Raw genomic sequence first — 20,749 nt, 5'->3', positions numbered from 1 at the left:
TCCATGGCACTTATTAGCGGGAACAGCAGTAGACTTGTGGCTGCCAGGAGCAGCTGCTATGGCAAGGATCTGCTGCACAACGAATCAGGCCTCATCTCCCTCTCCCTGGAAGCACAGGCTGGTCCCCAGCTCCACAGCCACACAAACAGACAGAAGAAAATTGAGTCTGTGGAATAACCCAACACTGACATTACTTTAGAAACTACAGGGGGAGAAAAAAGGAGCCAGGAGCCACGCTTACACATTCTCTTCACTCAAAGGAAGTTTTTATTTAACATCTTTAAGCCAATCAGAATTTATAATAATTGTGTGTGTCTGTGTGTGTATGTATGTATGTATGTGTGCATGCACGCATGCGCGCACGCGTGGGTGTGCACATAACAGTGCTAGCACTTGAACTCAGGTCCTAGATTCTAGTCCTTAACTTTTTCTGCTCAAAGTTGGCACCCTACCACTTGAGTCACACTTTGGCTTTCTTTTTCTGATTCACTATGCATAAGTCTTATAGACTTTCCAGCTAAGACTGGCTTCAAACTATGATCCTCATATCTGAGCTTTCTGAGTAGCTAGGATTACAGACATGAGCTTAGTTTTTATCTATTGATCGATTGATTATTTTTTGACAATGTCAGAAGCTGTCCAGGCTGGCCTGGAAGGTAAGATTTTCCTCCCTCCACTTTCCAACTGTAGGGATTACTGCCATGTACAACCATTCTCAGCTTATCTCAGACTATGGAACACTGTAGAATAATAGTCATTAGAACATTCCACTAGTATACTTTGGAGGTTAGTTTTGGAGTGATTCAATTTTTTGAGTTGTTGATATATTTTAGATATGAGGCCTTTGTCCGTTGTTTGGTTGGTGAAGATCTTCTCCCACTCTGTAGGCTTCCTGATTAGTTTACTAGCTATGTCCTTTGCCATACAAAAGCTCTGCAGTTTAATGCAGTCCCACTTATCCAGCCTTTCTCTGATTTGTTGTGATTCTTGGTCCTTATTAAGAAAGTTTCGACCTGTGCCAAGGAGGCCTAGGGTATCTCCTATTCCTTCCTGTAAAGTTTTCAGTGTGTCAGCTTTTACCTCCAGGTCTTTGATCCATTTGGAGTTAATTCTAGTGCAAGGTGACAAAGAAGGATCCAGCTTTAGTTTTCTGCAGGTGCTTAACCAGTTCTGCCAGCACAACCATCCCATTAAAAAATGGGCCAAAGACTTAAAGAGAGTCTTCTCTGAAGAAGAAACAAAAATGGCCTACAGACACATGAAGAAATGCTCAACATCTCTGGTCATAAAAGAAATGCAAATCAAAACAACTCTAAGATTCCACATCACTCCAGTTAGAATGGCCAGGATCAGGAAAACGAATGACAACAGATGCTGGAGGGGATGTGGCCAAGGAGGGATCACTACTACACTGTTGGTGGGAGTGCAAACTCATTCAACCACTATGGAAAGCAGTGTGGCAGTGCCTCAAAAGGCTAAACATAGAACTCCCCTATGACCCAGCAATTCCACTACTTGGCATTTACCCAACCATCCAGAAACAAGGACATACTAAACCCACTAGCACAACAATGTTCACTGCAGCACTATTCACCATAGCAAAGATATGGAACCAACCTAGATGTCCCTCAGTTGATGAGTGGATCAACAAGTTGTGGTATTTGTACACAATGGAATTCTATGCTGCTGTCAGAAAGAATGACATCGCCCCATTTGTTAGGAAATGGAAAGACTTAGAAAAAATCATATTAAGTGAAGTAAGCCAGACTCAAAGGAACTTAGGCTCAATGGTTTCCCTCATTTGTTATAATCAGTAGAAACCTTGGGCTCTACTAGCAGAGATTTGCAATAGAGCAAAATCTTGATACATAAGGCCATATAATGTGAAGCTAATTGAAAGGACCTCCAGGATAATGAAACAAAAGCCATATAATGAATGATTGTTGTCCTTAATGTACTATATTGTCTCTCATCTCCTTTGCTGTCCCTTGGTTATCTCATATTGGTATAGTATCTCACTTTGTTATCTGATATATTGAATTTATTTGTATCTGGATATTTGAAATTTGATAGGGAAGGGGGGAAAACCAAGACGGGTGGGGGGTGTGGGGGGGGAGGGAAATGGGTACCAAGACATGTGAAAGGGTATCAATGTATGTGAATTAATGCACCTTCTATCTGGCAAATATCATGTAACTCTTTTACTAATTACAATAAAAAATTTTTAAAAAAAGAACATTCCACTAGTATGATTTAAATTGTTCATACTCACTGGGTAAGACGTTTTTAAATACAGAATATAAAAGTATGTCAGATTTTTTCATAGACACAATGGGCCTCAAATTTCCTTTCCATATGATACATGTTCTAGGCAGAATTTTATAAGATAATTAACAAATTAGGGCACTCAAAATCCTGACAGTTGATAACCTCATTCTATCTCAGTTTATCTGAATCATCCAGCACAGATCCACTTTTAAAAAATGAGGTTTTAGGTATTTTCACAGGGAAACATCTTTAAGATACATTGAAAAAGGCTAGTTAAAATAATATTAGAGTATAATTTCATTTTTGTGTGTAAAATACATATTCATAAAGCAGAAAATTGGGCTAACACTCAACAAAGTGACATAATAGTAATTATCTCTGGATAGTAGAATTCGAGTTTTGTGTTTTACTTTCTTCTTACTGCTTATATGCTCCAACTATTTATAAGTGAACAAGCCTTGTTAGTTAAGAAGTAAAGTAAGTTAGAGGAAAGAGGGGGGGAGGGAGGAGAGGGAGAGAATATTAACTACCTGCTTTGAGTTACACAGAGCAGTATTTTCCATCAGGTGAAATGAGAGTCAAGCCCAGGGCTTTGCACATGCTAGACAACTGCTTTACCATTGAGTAACAATCCCGTTCCACAAGTTTGATCCTATTTTTCGACCTCTGTTGGAGCTCTGTTCTAATCTAATAAATAAAATGACATCTGGTATCAAAAATCCTCTCACTAAGCCAGGCATGGGAACTCACAGCTACATTCTTGGCTTCTCAGAAGTTGGAAATGAAGAAGGTCCTGACTCAAGGGCAATCAATGCAGAGTATTTGAGAAATCACATCTCAACCAACAGCTAGGCACTGTCTTTCCAGTTACATGGATAGCGCAAATAGGAGAAACGTGGTCCACACAGACCTGTGCAAAAATGTAAGAACCTATTCAAGCAAAAGTGAAAGCAAGAAGGACAGGAGGGTTAGCTCACTTGCCCATAAGCACAAGACCTTGAATTCAAATCCCGGGGCTGTACCCCCACACCAAAAGAAAAAAATTCTGATGCTGGCCAAGGTGACATTGCTTTCCACTAAGACACAATCATAATAGTGCCTTTAATACACCACGTTCTGCTCTTATGATCTTCTTGTAAGTCTCTCTCAAATTCAGGAACTAGAAATTCTGTTTCTTTCAAGTATCAGATATGATACCTACGAGTAGATACGTATTTTTATACTTTCAAATAAATAAACATATTCTGCACAGGGCAGACATTCTTCCAAGTCCCTTACATCCCTCTTTTTTAGAATCCATTTACTTTCTCATATACACTGTATGTGTGTATGTGTGTGTGTGTGTGTGTGAGAGAGAGAGAGAGAGAGAGAGAGAGAGAGAGAGAGAGAGAGAGAGAATGCACAAGAGTCAGAAAGAAGATAAGTTCTAAAGTTGTCAGTAAGCAAATGCCATCCTTCAGGATGTAAACAACACCTACAGAACACACCAAAACGTGGGTATTACAAAATGACGAACTGACAAATATCCCACACATAGTGTACTTGAAACAAACAAAATACTTTGTGAATGTGGAGGAAGATGGACAGCATAAGAGGTAAAGCGAAGACGAGCAAAACAATGGCACCAGTAAACTTAAAACTTCCAGGAAGGCTTGCAAATCAAAGGCAGAAGGTGGTCTTTGATCAGTCTTGGTTGCAAGGAACATTTGTCCTACAATCTAGTAGATGGGAGAAGACCTTGATTGCCCACAAACCAGTTCGTTTACACTGAGATCTCTAAGAAGTCACAGAGCTGAGCCTACAATTCCCACCTTCCCACTGTGACTTAATTACTTTTCTGCCTTTCAAAACTACTCCTCTAATTCTCCTCTCTCCATAGAAGTAAAGGAAAAAGAAAAAAAACAGCTAATAGATACCAACTGCATGCATAGAATTATGAACTTCCCCAAGAAAACACTGCAACTTCTCAGCAGTCTCTGAGGAAAATGACTTCCTAGAATTCAGGGAGGTGACTGGATTGTGATGTCTGGGTCTCATTGTACAAAACAGCTGAGCTTCCTAGAGGAAGAGTGACAAGAGGACTATGAAGACGAGGTTGCAGGCCTGCATCATCCACAAACTCTCCAGCCTACACTAAGACACAAGCAGGTCCAGTAGGCACATGGGCTTTGTTGCAAATGGTAGATCATTACCCACATCGTTGGCACACCATCAGGAAGCCATGCCATATGTACATCATCCAATAGCCTTGAGGGAATTGAGAAGCTTTTACTTTTGACTCTCCCCCTCAGCACATGGCAATAATCCTTCTCCTTTTGAAAAAGTAAAAAGGATTCTCAAACATGCCAACAGCCCTACTTTCCTGGCATGAAAGCATCTCCATTACATGAAGGTCAAATGGGTCAGCAGATTGCATGGAACTGTTAATTGAAGATTAAAGTAGACTTCCCAGCACAGCCCTGGAAAGGAACTGACAGAGAGCTGGAGGACTATTCTAAAAATGCAGTATGTGTAATCTATTTTCCCACAATTCATTCCATATCTTGTAGTTGATAGATGTGGGGTGGGGGCAGAGCAGGGCTACTGGGTGGTTGCCTTGGGGGTAAATGATTTTATTTGGAAAAGGAGGAAGTCCAGGATAATGCGAGAAAGCTCAGTGCTAACCTTGCAGCCAAGTTTTGGTTTTGGGTTTGGGATTTTTTTTTCCTCTGCTCAAACATCACACCTTGTCTATGGTTTCCTCTCACCAGAGTTTCTCCTTTAAGGATGAAGAGTTCACAGGATGGCAATTTAATTCAATTTTCACAATGGGAGTGCAGAACATAAACACATTTGCTAGTGAGCAATTAAAGTCTTCTGGTCCTAACACTTAGAAATGAAGCATTTTCTAATAACCAGGATGGAAGATTGTGCATACAGTGTGAACACTTCACACTGGTACAAATGCACTCTGCTGTGCACTACCCCAAGGAAATGAGAGTTGTCAATTCCACGCATTTTGATACATACACATATATTCTTATATATAACATATTCTCATATATATAGATATATAGCTATATATATATAGAGAGAGAGAGACAGTGTGTGTGTGTGTGTGTGTGTGAGAGAGAGAGAGAGACAGACAGACAGACAGACAGACAGACAGACAGACAGACAAGGAGAGAGAACTCAGAGCCTTGTGCTCTTGGTTAGCTTTTTCACTCCAGGTTGGTGCTCTACCACTTGAGCCACAGCTCCACTTCCAGTTGTTTTCTAGTTAATTCGAGATAAGGGTCTCAAGGACTTTTCTGCTTAGGCTGGTTTTAAACTAAGATCCTCAGATCTCCACCTCCTGAGTTAGGAGGATCCTTGAGAGGCATCAGCTGCCAGTGACTGGTGAGATATCTAATTTCTGAGTAGGAGAATGAGACAACAGAAACAACCTGGTAAAAGTTTTGAAAAAGAATATATATATATACACATATTGCATGCATATAGGACTTCGGTGAGATAGCTAACCTATTTTCTCTTTAAGATTTCATTTCAGTATCAGTGTTCCAACAAAATGTTTACATTATTGAACCCTACCATCATAGGGCTCACTGGTAATACATGAGTTCATTTATTCAACAGTAAACCAAACTGAAGCAAATTAATTCACAGTTGCAACTTTGACACCAGTGTAGTAGGCATCTACTTCTAAGGCGTTCTTTCCTGCCTCCTGCTTCTAAGGCATTATTTCTGCTAGCCAATCCAAAAAAGCCTTACACTCCTCCTTTCCATTCTAGAAGGCAATTACTTAAGCAGCAATCCATAAAGAGTTCAGGTGCAGAAAGCCTGTCAGAAGGCACTGCTCTAGGCAGGAGGATTGTGCTTCAAAAGCAACATGGCCCACTTGAACTCTTTCTCTTTGGGTTAACCTGTCTATATTATCTAGACATTTACATGTAATAAGACCTCAGCCTTTTACAACACTCGGCCGTCTGTAGTACACTGTAAGAAACAGCATTTCATTATTTATCATAAATTACTCAGAGAAGCTCACAATGAAAGATGAGTGTTGGGATGTTACCACAGAAAGCCATTTAAAAGCTTGCAAAAAAAAGAGGGATGGGATAAAGGAGAGATACAGAATCCACATTGACTTTGCTGAATCTATTTTAATCTCTTCTTTTCCTCAAAAAAAAACCCTAAGAAAACTAATTCTTCTGATCAAATACACTAAAAGACTTGAACAAATGACTAAGAAAATTTCCTGTTCTCCAAGCCAATAAAACCAAGTGAAAATATTCTAACCAAATAATAGCAGTGCATGGTGGCTGGCCTATTAGAAATGTTGACATCAGTGAAAATTATCTGATAGTGAAAAATACAGGAGAGAGGTTGTGGGCTGTGCTCACGTTTAGTATTTGCACTTCCACAGTGCTTCAGCCTCTGTCTCTGGTAAACCACTAACAAGCCAGAAGTCGGCAACAGAGATGGATCTTGTTCCTTCTCAGAAGGAGATGACTAATTTTAGCAGTGGGCACCAAGATACAGTCCTGGCGCTCCTGTGCATCCCAGGAAATCATGCGAAAGCCCCATCTTGTACATAATTCCCAGATCTTCTGTGTCTCCTTTCTAGACTCCATGTGGTGAGTACAAACAGGGACCCAAAAGCAGCATTCCTCTTGATGTTCCCTCTGCAAAATCAGCCTCAAGTCTCTAAAGGTATTATACTGGGCTTGGCAGAGAGGGAAGGTGGAGGGGAGAGGGAGAGGGAGAGGGAGAGGGAGAGGGAGAGGGAGAGGGAGAGGGAGAGAGGGAGGGAGGGAGGGAGGGAGGGAGGGAGGGAGAGAGAGAGAGAGAGAGAGAGAGAGAGAGAGAGAGAGAGAGAGAGAGAGAGAGAGAGAGAGAGAGAATCCCCAGCTCAGCAGGTGGGTCACACATGATATCTGAGGTTCAAAGTCATCCCAGGCAAGAAAGTCAGAGAGACCCTTATTTCCAATTAACCATCCAAAAGTCAGAAATTGAGCTGTGGTTCAAGTGAAAAAGCACTGCACTGACCTTCAGCACAAAAGCTAATGGTCAATGCCAAAGCGCTGAGTTCAAGCCACAATGCTGGCTCCAGAAAACAAACAAACAAAAAGCAAAAAGAAAACAAAACAAAAAATCAAAAGACAGAGCATCCCAAATCCAAGAACAAGAAGAATGAGGTGAGATGGAAAGCAACTTATGAAGCAGTTTTGCCTCTGAAACATCTGAAAGCAGTCACAGGTTAATTTAGGTGAAGCTGTGCAATCAAGACTTTCTTTTTGCAATTCTCCTCCTATCTCACTTGCAAATTTTTAGATATTCGAAAGCTGTTATTTTGGGTTAAATCTAGGGCTGTGTTGATATGATGATGGATAAACTAAACATCCTGAAGACACAGCAATTCCTCCACTTCTTGCAGCACTTTGAAGCAGCTTTGGAATGAAGTCAATACTTAAATAGATCCTGCACAAATGAGAGACCAGAGCTCTGAATAATTTGGAGCAAGTTAGCCTTGGGGAATCTTTAAAATTCCCTTCATGATCTTCTCTCTCCAGCTCATCTGGGAGAACTTGTACCTTCTGAAAATATCACAGGTATTGTCACTTTCTTATGCCATTCCTGAATGTGGCTTAACCTCATGCACCTCTCTCCATGCTCAAATCAGCCCTTTCCCCAAAGAAAAAGCCAGGCTAGCCTCTTAATTCCCAGCAGAGACCATCAGCTCCTTGCAGGCCACACCTCACACTGGTTCCCACAAACTTGGGGCCTCCATTGGCCTCGCCTCTTCATATCTGCTTGAGTTAGTTCTCCTTGGAAGCAATCTTTGTCAGCAGTGATCTTGGTTGGCTTCCAAAATGGACAGATAAAGACTTTTCAAAACTCAATTCTTTGGAGGGACACACAAAGCCATAAGATGATGGACTGTCCTTGGCTATCACACACTTTGATGTTTGCAGAACTATGACAATGGCGCGCCCTCTGGATACAAGTGTGAATGTACTTGTATGAGATATGGAGAAAGTGAGGTAACAGACACTGTAGCAGAAACACCATCAATGTGGGTGAAGGAAGATTTGGCTCTATATACACATAAGGTAAACAGAAAAGCCTGGTCAGTCTGAAAGGAGTGGGGTTTTGCATACAGTCTTTTACAAACTAAGATCCTGAAAATCAAGAAATCTGTAGATGCAAGGAAGGCCATCTTTTTTTAGCTCTCAGGCAAAAAATATGAACAACCAAGGCTCAGAGCTATGACCCAGAGTCTATAAATGGAAAAATCCATAAACTCAGTCCACACCCTGGCAGCTCAGGATGGTAATGGCCACAAGAATGCTTCAATATTTCCTTTATTATTTCTTCTCTGTATAGCAATATATGAAAAGTACACAAATCACAACACAGGGTAATAAACTGTAATGACTGGAACCTACTTGTGTAACCAGTTTCCAGAACAAAGCATGTGTTGGTAAGGTGCTACCCCTTGTGTTTCTTCCTTGTGTTTCACTCCTTGCCTTTTACCCAAAGATGATCCCTATGAAACATGATGTAAGGAGAACCATGCTTTATGTCCTTTACTTTGGGTATTTATTTATTTTTGCTTCCCATGTCTGTTGTGGCTCTCCACAAAAGTGGAGTGAAGCCCACTCATTATGAGTCTAACAAGTCACCACTGTCCAGTGGCCCACACAATTTATCAACCATCTAACCTTGTGATTCTGCAAGAGGGTTACAGCTAATTTAAGCTCAAGATGAACCATCCCATCCATTCATACTTAACCTAAGACCCAACCTCTAAGACCCAACTTTAACAACTAGACTTTGTATTTTCCTTCCACTCCATCCCTAAAACAGACCAGGTGATTGGTTCATGTACAAACCACTGATTGGTTTCTACTGCTATATCTATATGTAGCAATTTCTCTGTGGGCTAAAAGAACCAGTAATCTCATTAAACTGCCAAGATCAGATATATTGCTGAAAGGTCAAAGCTAGTAGTAACCAAAGATACAAGGTAAATCACTCTGCTTTTGGTAAGGCATTATTTCCAAAAAGGAAAGGAAAAATCTTTGTATTTCTATCTATATTAAGCTACAGTTCACAACAGGAACCCAACTCAATCGACATTTTAATGCTGATACTACTAATTAAGTCTCAACTTCTTAGAGTTACAGTGAGGAAAAAATATAAAATTACAGAACAGCAATCACTAATCAGAACTATTCTTTGCCTTTTTTTCCTACTGTAGAGATAATTCACGATCATTAACTAAAACTAACGAAATACAAAAAAGTATAATTAATTAAACAGCATTCTTATTTACAACAGAAAAAAAATACAACTCATAATTTAATATGATTCCTTTGAATTTAATGAGTAAATCTTGGAGTCCATATAGGTAAATATACTAGTCACATTCAATTTTCAATCCTGCTTTAGATAAATGTGTATGAAACATTGCCAATAATATTAAAATTATTAAAGATAAAATGTAATCACAATCTTCCATATGCATTTATTTTAACTAAAAGGTACACTGTTTCTAATTTTATTTCATTATTTTACTTATATTTATTATCTTTCAGTAGCTATGCAGATGGGCTTCAATTCATCTAGTCATCCCTTCCATCTTTCTCCCCATCTCTCCTAACTCCACTGAATCCCTCAAGACTTTGCTTCCATTCTCACATAAAAATGGACCTTCTTTAACCTAAAACAAATAAAGGCCAAATACTAGAATAGAGAATTCAAACACCTTTTCTTATGGAGTAAGAATTAGAAGTTGTATGTGGAACAACTCAAGTTGCTCACAGCTTCTTCTATTTTTTGAAGGCATACATCTTTACAGAGCAGTTCCAATGTGATCCATTTTGTTGTAGAAAAAAACACTATGAATTCATTGGTTTGCCAAAATATTTTTTTTAAAAAAACTCCCTAAGAACGGCCAACATGCACAAGTTTGCTAGCTAATACTGATACTGACACCAATACTGGATGAAAGACTAAAACAAGCAAACCAAAAAAAAACAAACCAAAACACATCTTTTTTTTTTTTTTACAAAGAGGGAAGTCTGACCAGCTGTAGCTGCATTATGGCATGGGCATGCATTAGACATTAAACAAGTAGATAGTATCATGATGAAATTCAGTTAGACAGAATTCAGTCCAAATAGCAAGCAACCTAAATATATCTTTATGCCATTTTTCGTTTTTTTTTAATTTTTTTCCAATTCCTGGAATTTCTACATTTAGCCAGCAGGCCAACACAAATCTTTTTCTTTCCCCGACAGTAAATTTGGTCCAGCAACCCCACTGTCCCTCTGTGAACACAGCTGTAATTTGTGGCATGCACTCCCTGTCATAGTGGATTGGGACTGCACAGGCTTCTTCACATGATCCCATTTTCTTTTTTCTTCAGTGCAGCTATTCAAAGACCATCACAGGAAGTTAGTGCTTGACTTGTTTCCACTTCCTAGTTTGCGAAAGAACGATCCTGATCATCTTCCACTTTAACCAACAGAAGAAATTTTCATTTAGCCAAGAAAGAATGACCTCTGATACATACATGCACACACACACACACACACACACACACACACACACACACACACACACAATGCCCTCTAAGGACCCATTGAGCCTTTCTGGGAGCATCCTTTGCAGCAGGGGTGGGATGTTCTAAGTATTCTGCATCACAGAACTGCCAAAGGACTTGCAGGGACTGAAGGCTCCTGCTGGCCCGTCTGATGCTGTCCCCATCACCTTCCTGGTTAGGAGATATACCTTCACTCCACATGTTCCATGACACAGTCCCATTGATCACTGTTGGCAAATGATGCTGTAACTGCTGTAATCAAGAATTAATTTTGGAATGGGCAGAGAAGACAATTTGGACTGAATTTGAGGAAGCAAAGAAATAAAAGTCTGAAACTGTTTTCCCACCGTGTTGTTTTGAATCATCACCAAGAAGGCAAAGAAGAAAATAGGGAGGTAGGAGAATCGAGGACTGGAAGTTCCAGGAATAGAAGAAATAGACTAAGGGTAGTTTTCATTCAGTGAATGTGGGAGTCTTATTATTCAAGACTGAGATAGAGCTGTTGTCTGAACATAGAATCCACAGTCAACTATGCATTACTGCATACTTCTGAATATGTTAGGAAGATAAATCTCATTTAGTGTGCTCACCTCAAAAAATAAAGATTAATTAAATTAACCCATAAGAAATTCTTGAAGAATATGAATCTGTTTACTCTTGTGCCCTGATTGTGGCATTCATATGAACAGTGTTATACATATGTCCAAGATCATCAAAATGTATGCATGAAATATGGCCAGTTTTCAGTTTTCTTAATATATCATTTATATTTCAATGACGCTACAATGGAATGCTACTATTTTCATTCAAACATCTGAATTTCTCGTTACATGGAAAAGGCTATATCTCTGATTAGACAGTCTTTCTTAACTGTACCAAGAATAGGAACCCAATAGATTCATCTTTCTGCAGTTGACAGCAATGAATGTCTGTAGGAAAGGGCTACATGCTGGAAATAAGGCAACATCCACACATACTGATGAGTATTATGTGAATGGATGTGGAAACTATGATGGGGTGTGAGAAAGGCTGTTCTCTAAAACAATCTTCCCATATCTCCAGTCAGCCAAAGTACACAATTTAAGTACATCTTAGCCGATTGTGTAAGCCACAGTAAGGCCAGCTCCATTATCCAAATGTTGGAAACAATCTTATCTAGGCTATCTAGATGTGCTTAACACTGAGTCTGTATACCAAAAATACACTGAACAATGAATCAAATTCGTATTATTACCTCAAGTTTCAAGACTTTCACAGTATTAAAAGTAAAAGTCAAGACAACAAAAACAAGAGGATAGGATCTCAAATTGATGATGAAAGGGTCTATTTCTGTTGATGAACTTCTACGTCCCTGGTAATTCACAGAATGATCATGGTTTTTGTTTGTATGTAGTTTGGGGAAGGATATCTTAGCAGGTAAGTTGTGTAATGTTCATGAATTATTTCCAGATACAAGCTCTAGAGAGGAGCTGCCTTTCCTGAATGGAACAAAGGAAATACTGTCTTCTCCATTTGTACCAACTTTAACTTGGTCATCCTAAAATTAATCTAAAACATTTAAAAATGTTTTCATAATATCTTAAAAAACTAAAACATAAAAAATGTTTTCAAAGGTTTAACACAAAATGTGTAGTGTTCTCATGATGCTAGTTATATATTTATGCTGAAGTAGCTTTACAGATTTAGATAACCTTTGAAAAACTCCACTAAAATAAGCTAAGAGTCTATAATCTACCCATGAAGCATGACACACATATATGTGCCACACATCCAGAAAATTCTTCAAGGCTTACCAGTGGAAGTACTTTACTAAGAACTCACATGCACTAGATTGATTCTGACTGCCATCTTTTTATGTCCAAGAACGGAAATTTTCATTTATGTACAATGAACTATCTTAAAAAGCTTAAATTTACAACAACAAAGTAATACCTTGTGCTAGCATTTAGATTGAATTTTCTAACAAACACAGACTTGAAATGTTCATATTAAAGTTCTCCCAAGCACAAACATGTACAACAAAGAACTTTTAATGGGCATTATAAACTTAGTATTCCCCCCAAAGCTTAGTTCCTAATAATTGGGGATGGAAATATAATGAGATGTGGACATTGCTAATTTTCATCCAACTTCTCTCCATACAGTAAAATTCAGTGACAATAACAGTGCAGAAACAGCACAGAAGGGAAGGAGGGGCATTCTTTCTTTCAAGAAGAATCTCCACATTTATGTAGATTTTACATTTCCTGAGCTCATTCAGCTAACTGCAAATTCTAGAATTTCTGTAACTGACTTGTATCCAAAGTAGGATTTACCAAATTCCTATCAAGTACAGGGTGAGAAGTGGTGATTAAACTCACAGGACGAATCAAGGTAGACTTCCACAGAACAATTCTACTGTGGGTGTCATGTTCTCAGAAGAAAAGATTGGACAGATTCAGGACAGGTAAGAACCACTGTCTGTGAAAGTGACAAAAGATGCCTCAGGCTGAAAGAGCCAAACAGCACCAAGGTTTCACCCAACTCTCAAGGCTAGTCAACCATTCCCCATTTCACTTATCCTTTCCATGACAATATGAGAAAATGGATATTGTGCAAGTTACATAATATATATTTTTCTCCTTTTTTAAGAAATTGATTTTTAAGCCAGGAATCCTTGACTCATGCCTCTAATCCTAGTTACTCAAGAGGCTGAGATATAAGGATTACAGTTAAAGTCAGCCAGAGCAGGAAAGTCCATGAAAACTTCATCTCCAATGAAGCACCAAAAACAAACAAACAATGATGTGAAGCATGGCTTGAGGATTAGATCATCAGTCTTGAGTAAAACTGCTAAGGTCCAGCATCCAGGCATTGAGTTCAATCCACAGTACCAGCATGCACCCACAAAAAAAAAAGAAGAAGAAGAAGAAGAAATTACTTTTACAAATGTTTAAAATCAACCAATCCACTGAAACAGTAATGACAAGACCGCTAAATAAATAACCAATAAATTCATCTTGAAAAATAAAAGATGCAACATAACACAGCACAAAAGCAGATGTTACAAACATATGTTAATGGCATGTTCAGTTCCACAAGAACTTGGTAGAATCAGCCAATGATTGATACTAAAATTAATATAATTTGTCAATGGACCTAATGTATAAATAAAAATATAAATAATCATCTTCCACCAAGATTTTAGAATCCTTCATATTTAACGATCAAAGACCTTTGATAACTCATCAAAAGGCAAAAATAATCAAGTCTACCAAGAGAGCCTTCCCTCAGAGCCAGTACTCAACACATGAAAGACTACAGAGATTGCAGGAATGCGTGAAAACTCTACTTCAAATGGGGAAAATGGAAAGGCACACTCAATGTATGTGTTCTGGTATTCACTGATGGTTGCCTGAAGAGCAAACACCTATTTAGAGATATTTTCCACCATTTCAATTCCATAGCCCAGTCTATTCCCCCCCTCCTGTTTTTGTCAGCCACATGGGTCTGCAGAAAAATTGCTGGTTATAGACAAGTATAATTCCAGAGAGCTCAAAACATCCCAGTGGTTCCTTTCCTAGACATAAAGAGCTGTGTTTTACCCAACACAGAAGTCTGAAGAGAAAAAAAAAATACAACAGACTGAAAGAAAGGGAAGAAGAATGAATTTCGGTTCGATTCAGATGCAATTCAAATGCATTTTAAAGACTGAGATTTATGGCTCTTCCCTTGCTCTCATACATTTCAAGGCCAACTTCTGTGTTCCATTTTCAACAACCCTGACAGAAAACTGAGATATGCTTGGCACTAGATATGAAAGGTTATGACAAAAGAAGGATTTCAACAAAAAGGAGTTAGTTGCAATTCACCTTTCTTCATGCTGTAGTGCCACCAGGAAGGAAAGAGGGAAGGAAGGACTAGGAAAATTCAGAGGGAGGAAACACAATGTTCTGGCACCACTGGATTTCCCCAGCGTGGCACTGCTGGTGGCTCAATGTGACTTAAGAAGCCTTGAGTCCTTTAGGAACAGAGAAATTGCCACAAACCAGATTGTTTTAGTTGAGGATCCTTCTCAAGAGCTTGTGGATCAACACTGCTTTCAAATGTCTGTCTGGGAGACAGCATATACACAGGGTATTCATATATCAACCTGAAAAATGGATTTTCCTAAGCAAAAATGCCTTCAACCTAGGCTTGATCTGGAAGAATTCAGAAGGAAAGCTTAAACCACTTTATCCTTATGCATAAAGGCCTAACTAAAAGCAGGTATAAAAATAGCCCATTGTATCTATAAACTGGTTACAGAATATGAAGTCTAACAGAAGTGTCTAAAAAAAAAACCAAACTGTATAGTGAATTGATTAAAGCAGAAAATCCCCATAATTTTTAGGCTATAGTATGTGCTCATAGATAAAGCTCTCGTGTGTATTTTACAAGAAATATTGACGCACAGCTCTGAGTCCTCCTCTTGTGCTAGCCAACAGGCATGTCTGGAGTCAGAACTTTCTATGCTGTAATCCTGTAAAAGCCTTGACTCATGTACACAGAGCATAAGGTATAGGGGTAACCTAATTTAACATATCTATATCTGACTCAGCTCACAAAGCAACCAATATCATTTCACTCCAAAAGGAATGAAGATGTTGATAAGGAAAAAGAAACAGTTGACTTAATCAATGGCTCTCAAAAATTACTATAGGTATGATTAATATTTTCCTTTAACAGATCTAAATAAATTAAAATTATATCTAGTTAAGCATCCACAACATTTTACACTCATGAGTTTTCCATATCTGTAATCTGATTCACTAGAAATAACTAAATTACTTTCCAGATGAGACAAAAGACTTGTCTTAACATCTATAACCAATGAATCTGGCCTTCCATTTGTTCAACAGCTCTCTTAACTGACACAAAGAATTCCAAGAATCTAGAACAATCCATAATCACACTGAAAACACTGGGCAAATATATCTATATATATAAAAACATAAACCCAAGTATTAATGAAAAGGAAAAGCTGTTCATGCATCAGACACAGATTCTCTTCTCTTGTTTGTAGTAACCTGTTCTCAAGATACTTCAAGCAAAATAATTCCCCACTAGCAATCTGTTTCAGATATTTATTTACAAAGTCTAAAGAAAAAGCAAGTCAAGTGCTGGGCATCTGGAAAGCCAAGAGATCCTAGAAAACTTTTGATAGATATAGGAAAACCCTCCTCTCTTGCATTTTAGGATATGTATCTACAGATCCTCAATTCTTCAGGAAATTAGTAACAGTTCTCTCAACTGGCCATTCCCCCAAAACAGCTTTCCTTGTAAAAATTCCATTATCCATTAGCAAGTGTGTTCATTCATTCCCCATGAAGCAGCTTCTTCCAGTTACTTCCTGCCTTTGCACATAGGAGCCTTCTGACTGCTGGAAGATGAACACAAAGACATTCATTCTCTAAGACTTGAGATGTCTGATTCAGGAGGCAAGACCTTGGCTGTGAAAGAATCTTGGGTTAATCTCACAAACCAGAGCAGTCCCCTTAACCATCCTCTTCAGATGCTACACCAGAAGACAACACTTTCAAATAAAAGAAAGAGAAAAAAGAAAAAGAAGCAATGAAAAAAATTTAAAAACCATTGAAATATGGAGGTTGAAGTGGGTTGGGGGTGGGGGAGGGAAATTTTTCTGCTAGATAGAAACTTCCATGGCATAATCAAAATAAGTCACAAATAGAAATGTCAACGGCAGAGGCCACAATTCTGACTACAGAATAATTCCTCCAAAGAAAGCTTTATTCCCTTGTATTAATGATCCTTCATTCTGGATGAAAATAAAATAAAAATAAAATGTCAGCTTTTCTTTCGAATTACCAAACAACCTAGCTATCTAAATGCATCTCTTTTGGAATCTGCATAATCTATCTTCATTAAAATTTCCCTGGCTGATGTATGCAAACCAGGTCAGTTTCTACCTGAATTTGCATACTTGCATTTTTAATCCATGAATTCCGGTTCCTTGTTGGAGGTTTAGAATAGAGCGAGAACTGACCTCAGCTTCAAATAAAGGAATACTGCTTATAGGTCTATGTGAGCATTGACAAGCTTTACAGATACCACCAACCCCCTTTTTTCCTTAGGGCTGAGAGCCCAGTCAATAATCATTATTTATTAAACAGGCTGCCATTCCCTTCTGCACAATGAGGAAAGAGAACACGGAGGGGCAGAAATAAATACCTTCACTTTCGGTTTTTTTCTTTAAAGATCTCCTGAGAATGAAGCATAAGGGAATCAATTGAAAAAGAATATGAAATGCACCCCCAAACACACACACACATACACAAGACTGGAAAGTACACCCACTCTTCATTATCCATTATCAACTGCATCAGAAGAGATTTTAAAAATCTGGGGTCTTATACACACACACACACACACCTTTTCAATCCACTACATATGCCTACAACCCCAACACACACACACACACACACACACATACACAGACACCATCCTTTATTCTTCAACAAAACTCAGGCTAATATGTTCAAAAGAATTGCTAAACCCCTCCTGAGAATATATATTCTCTCCAAAATGACTGTTTCAATCACAGCCCAGAGAAACAACTTACTGGCTTTCTACTGCCATTCTAGTTTGTAGCAGATTCCTTCCTTCCCCTTTCCTTCCTGTCTCCCAATTTATCTTCTAGCCAGTTCTATTTTCTGAAGCAAAGTGTAAGCAAAAGGACTTTCTTTTCTGGAGCTTACTTAAAAGTACACTAAATCATACACACGTACACATGAAGTTTCAAGGGTTAAACAACACCTAAGGTAAGATCCCAGGTCTGGGAAATGAAAAACCACCAGGTGACTGAAAGCAAACAGGGAATTCCAGCCCACATGGAAGAGTTAATAATGAGCTATCTTTCTTTTCTCACAGACATTAGAGCTCAAAAGAGAAATAGGCTATGGAGACAGCAAGGTGAGGCAGGGGTTTCTTTGGTTTTGTTTCGTTTGGGGTTTTTTTTCTGTTATTTCTGTTGTTGTTTTTGATGAACAGATCTTCACAGGACTTGAACTGGCATGCTGAAAGTCTGTCCTAAATAACCTTCACAGGTTGTGCAAAGTATTCCTCTTATTCTGATTCACAGGCAGCTAAAGAGAGGCTTCCTGAGATTTTTCAGAATAAGGTGAACGACGAGGTGGGAGGTCAGATTTAGTCACTCAAACCTTTATAAAATAAGAAAGGCACACCTCAGGAGCAGAGAAAGCTTTCTTGCTGGGGCTAAACCAGCTGTACAACCAGCACTGCCAGGTTCATGCTTCCTTCAGAGGGTGACATGTTACAAAGGGTTGGGACTCCTCACCCTCCAGTGGGGAAAAAAACTCCCCATCCTAGCCTGCTGGTATTTTTGGAGGCATGGAGAGAAAGATGAGGTTCATGCCCCACCTTTGGGGAAAGAACAAAAGCAAAGGCTTGGCAGTGTTTTTTGGGGGGAGAGGGGAACCCTCCTTCATCAAGCCCCCAGAGGCAGCCCTTTGCCAGTTCACTCACTCTCAGTGGCCAAGGAACCCATTTAGACACCCTTCCTAGGCCTTGGGCAAGCTGGGGAGCTGGAGAGGGGTTCCTGATCCCTTTTACCTCAGACCTCCTCCCCTAGTGGCTTCTAATTAACCCTCTCTGATCCCCTCCTGGGTCAGGCAGCTGGAAGTGCCTCCTGTCATAACCCCATCACATCACCCCACACAGGCGGGGACATAACTTCCTTCACTGGACTCTTTAGGGTCTTATCCCCCCCCCCCACGACCACACTCCCCTTCTTTCCTTCCAAAAGGGCAGGGTGGGAAAGAGTTAGATGTTTGAAGTGTGGGGGGGAGGTCGTCCTCTCCACCTCTCCCTCTGTCACCCTCCCCAAGAACAGGATAGCCAGCAGGTCTGCAGAGAGGAGGGGTGGCACTGGCCTGAACCCCTTGCAGAGCCTGAGACTCCAGGGGACTCACAAACGGGACCCACTTTCTTGGGAACACCAGTGCCTTCCATACCCGGAGATTTCCTTCTTCATCCTTGGGACCCAGGGACCCCAAAGCTGGCCAAACGAGCCCCTCCCCACCCCCTTGTCACACCCTCTCGCGGCCACTACATCTTCCTGTCGATCTCCCCCCCCCCCCAAAAAAAAGGAACCTGGGAAGAGTGAGGGGGGGGGCTCGCCAGAAGATCAGACGCAAGAGAAAAGGGGGTGGGGGAGTGGAAAGACAGCAGGGGGGCGAGAAAGAAAGTAGTGAGGCAAGAGTTGAGACCTCGCGGCTACTTACGAAATCGGGGGCCGGTGCTAGTTTCTGGGGTGGTGGTGGTGGTGGTGGTGGAGGAGGAGGAGGAGGAGGCGGCGGCGGCGGCGGCATCCTGGAAGGGCGACAGGGTCCAGGAAGGGGTGGAATCGTGAAGGTAGGAGGAGGTAGCGTATGCCGCAGTGGGCCAGGAGGGCACGGCCTGGGTACCGGGCGTTCCGGGCACCGGCGGTCGGGAGCCCGGCGTGCTGCTACCGAAGAAAGGGGCCGTGGCGGACAGGACGGTCGTCGGAGGGGCCGCGGTGTTCCGTGCGGTGGTGGAGCGCGGGCTGGCCCGGATGGGTACCCGATGGCCGGGGAAGCGGGTGGGCGCCCGCGTGATGGTGGTCAGGCGGGTGCTAATCCGGTTGGGCGTCCTGGAAGAAGCAGCAGCAGCGGCGCCTCCGCCTCCGCCGCCGCTGCTGCCGGCCGAAGGGGTGGCGGGGGCCGTGGTGGAAGTGGCGGTGGCGGTGCTGGTGGTAGTGGTGGTGGTGGTGGTGGTTTCCATGGCCTTGGGGAAGGAGCTGGGCTTGGAGAGGAAGAAGGGGTCCTGACCCATGCCCTTGGAGTCCACCAGGTCGGTGGGCACGTACTCCTGGACGGAGCCCACCACGATCCATTTGAGGAGCATGAGGCTAAGCCCCAGGCCGACGAAGCCGATGAACAGCGGCACCACGCACAGCCACGTCTGCTGCCGGTTCCACACGATGCAGTCGCTACAGCGTAACTCCCGGGGGGGCTCGGCCGCCCCTTCGCCGCCGCCGCCGCCGCCGCCGCCGCCGTCCGGGCCCCCGCCCGCCGCCGCCGCCGCCGCCGCTGCAGCCGCCGCGGTGCCCTCCTCGGCCGAGGCGGCGGCTGCCGAAGCGGCACCAGGTGGCGAGGCAGCGGCCGCCCCTTCACTCATCCTAGGAGCCGGTCTTCACCTGCGCCCCCCCGAGGGCCGCGCCAGAGGCATGGGGCCGGGCGCGGGCTCCGGCGGCGGCGGCGGCGGGCTGGGGCGCAGGCAGCGGCCGCGGCGGCCGCATGCAAATCGGCTCCCTGCCCCCCACGCCCCTCCCCCCGAGAGGCGGGCGGCGGGCGGGGAGCCGAGGAGGGGGGACGGGGTGGGTGGGTGGGGGGGGAGGGGATGCGCCTGGGAAAGGGGCCGCGGGTGAGGAACGCTGGAGAGGGGCGCGAGGCGAGGGCCGGAGTCACCCCCCACTCCTCCCCACACCTCCACTTCTTCAGTGCCAAGGGTCGGTCAGGGCGCAGCGGGGTGCGGATGCGGCTCTCCAAACGGCCTCCCGCGCGCCGGGGCCCCGCGCCCGCTGCTGCTGCTGCTGCTGCTGCCGCCGCTGCCGCTGCCGCCGCTGCCCGCCGCTCGCGTGCGCTCCAGCCGCGCCGGCATCCTCGGGGGGGCGCCGCGCCCGGCTCGCTCCCCGGGGCGCCCGGCCTCGATCCGTCTTCAGGGACCCAAACAACCAGCCGGCGGGGTCCGCGGCGTCAGGCGAAGAGCCGCATTCCGACACAAGGGAGGGTGGAGGGAGCGGTGGGCGTCCTTCTCTACCCCCCTCCACCTCCTCGCCATACCACCTCCACCCCCTCCTCCCAGCCCTGG

General features: G+C 42.4%; 1 protein-coding gene across 7 annotated transcripts in view; it reads right to left on the bottom strand.

Moving 5' to 3' along the window:
- Positions 1 to 20,056, bottom strand: part of Nrg3 (neuregulin 3) — a 945,390-nt gene extending 925,334 nt beyond the window's left edge. For all 7 annotated transcript variants that reach the window (XM_090346689.1, XM_090346692.1, XM_090346690.1 and 4 more), the window contains exon 1: positions 19,141 to 20,056. In XM_090346689.1, the coding sequence (XP_090202815.1) occupies positions 19,141 to 20,056 (916 nt within the window). The remainder of the gene's footprint in view (positions 1 to 19,140) is intronic.
- Positions 20,057 to 20,749: the final 693 nt, after the last annotated feature.

The sequence above is a fragment of the Megascapheus bottae genome, chromosome 15 (genome assembly GCF_031878675.1).
Source record: "Megascapheus bottae isolate mThoBot1 chromosome 15, mThoBot2.hap1, whole genome shotgun sequence".
Taxonomy (NCBI): domain Eukaryota; kingdom Metazoa; phylum Chordata; class Mammalia; order Rodentia; family Geomyidae; genus Megascapheus; species Megascapheus bottae.
The sequence above is the reverse complement of the archived record's forward strand: the minus strand, read 5'-3'. Positions and strand labels throughout refer to the sequence as shown.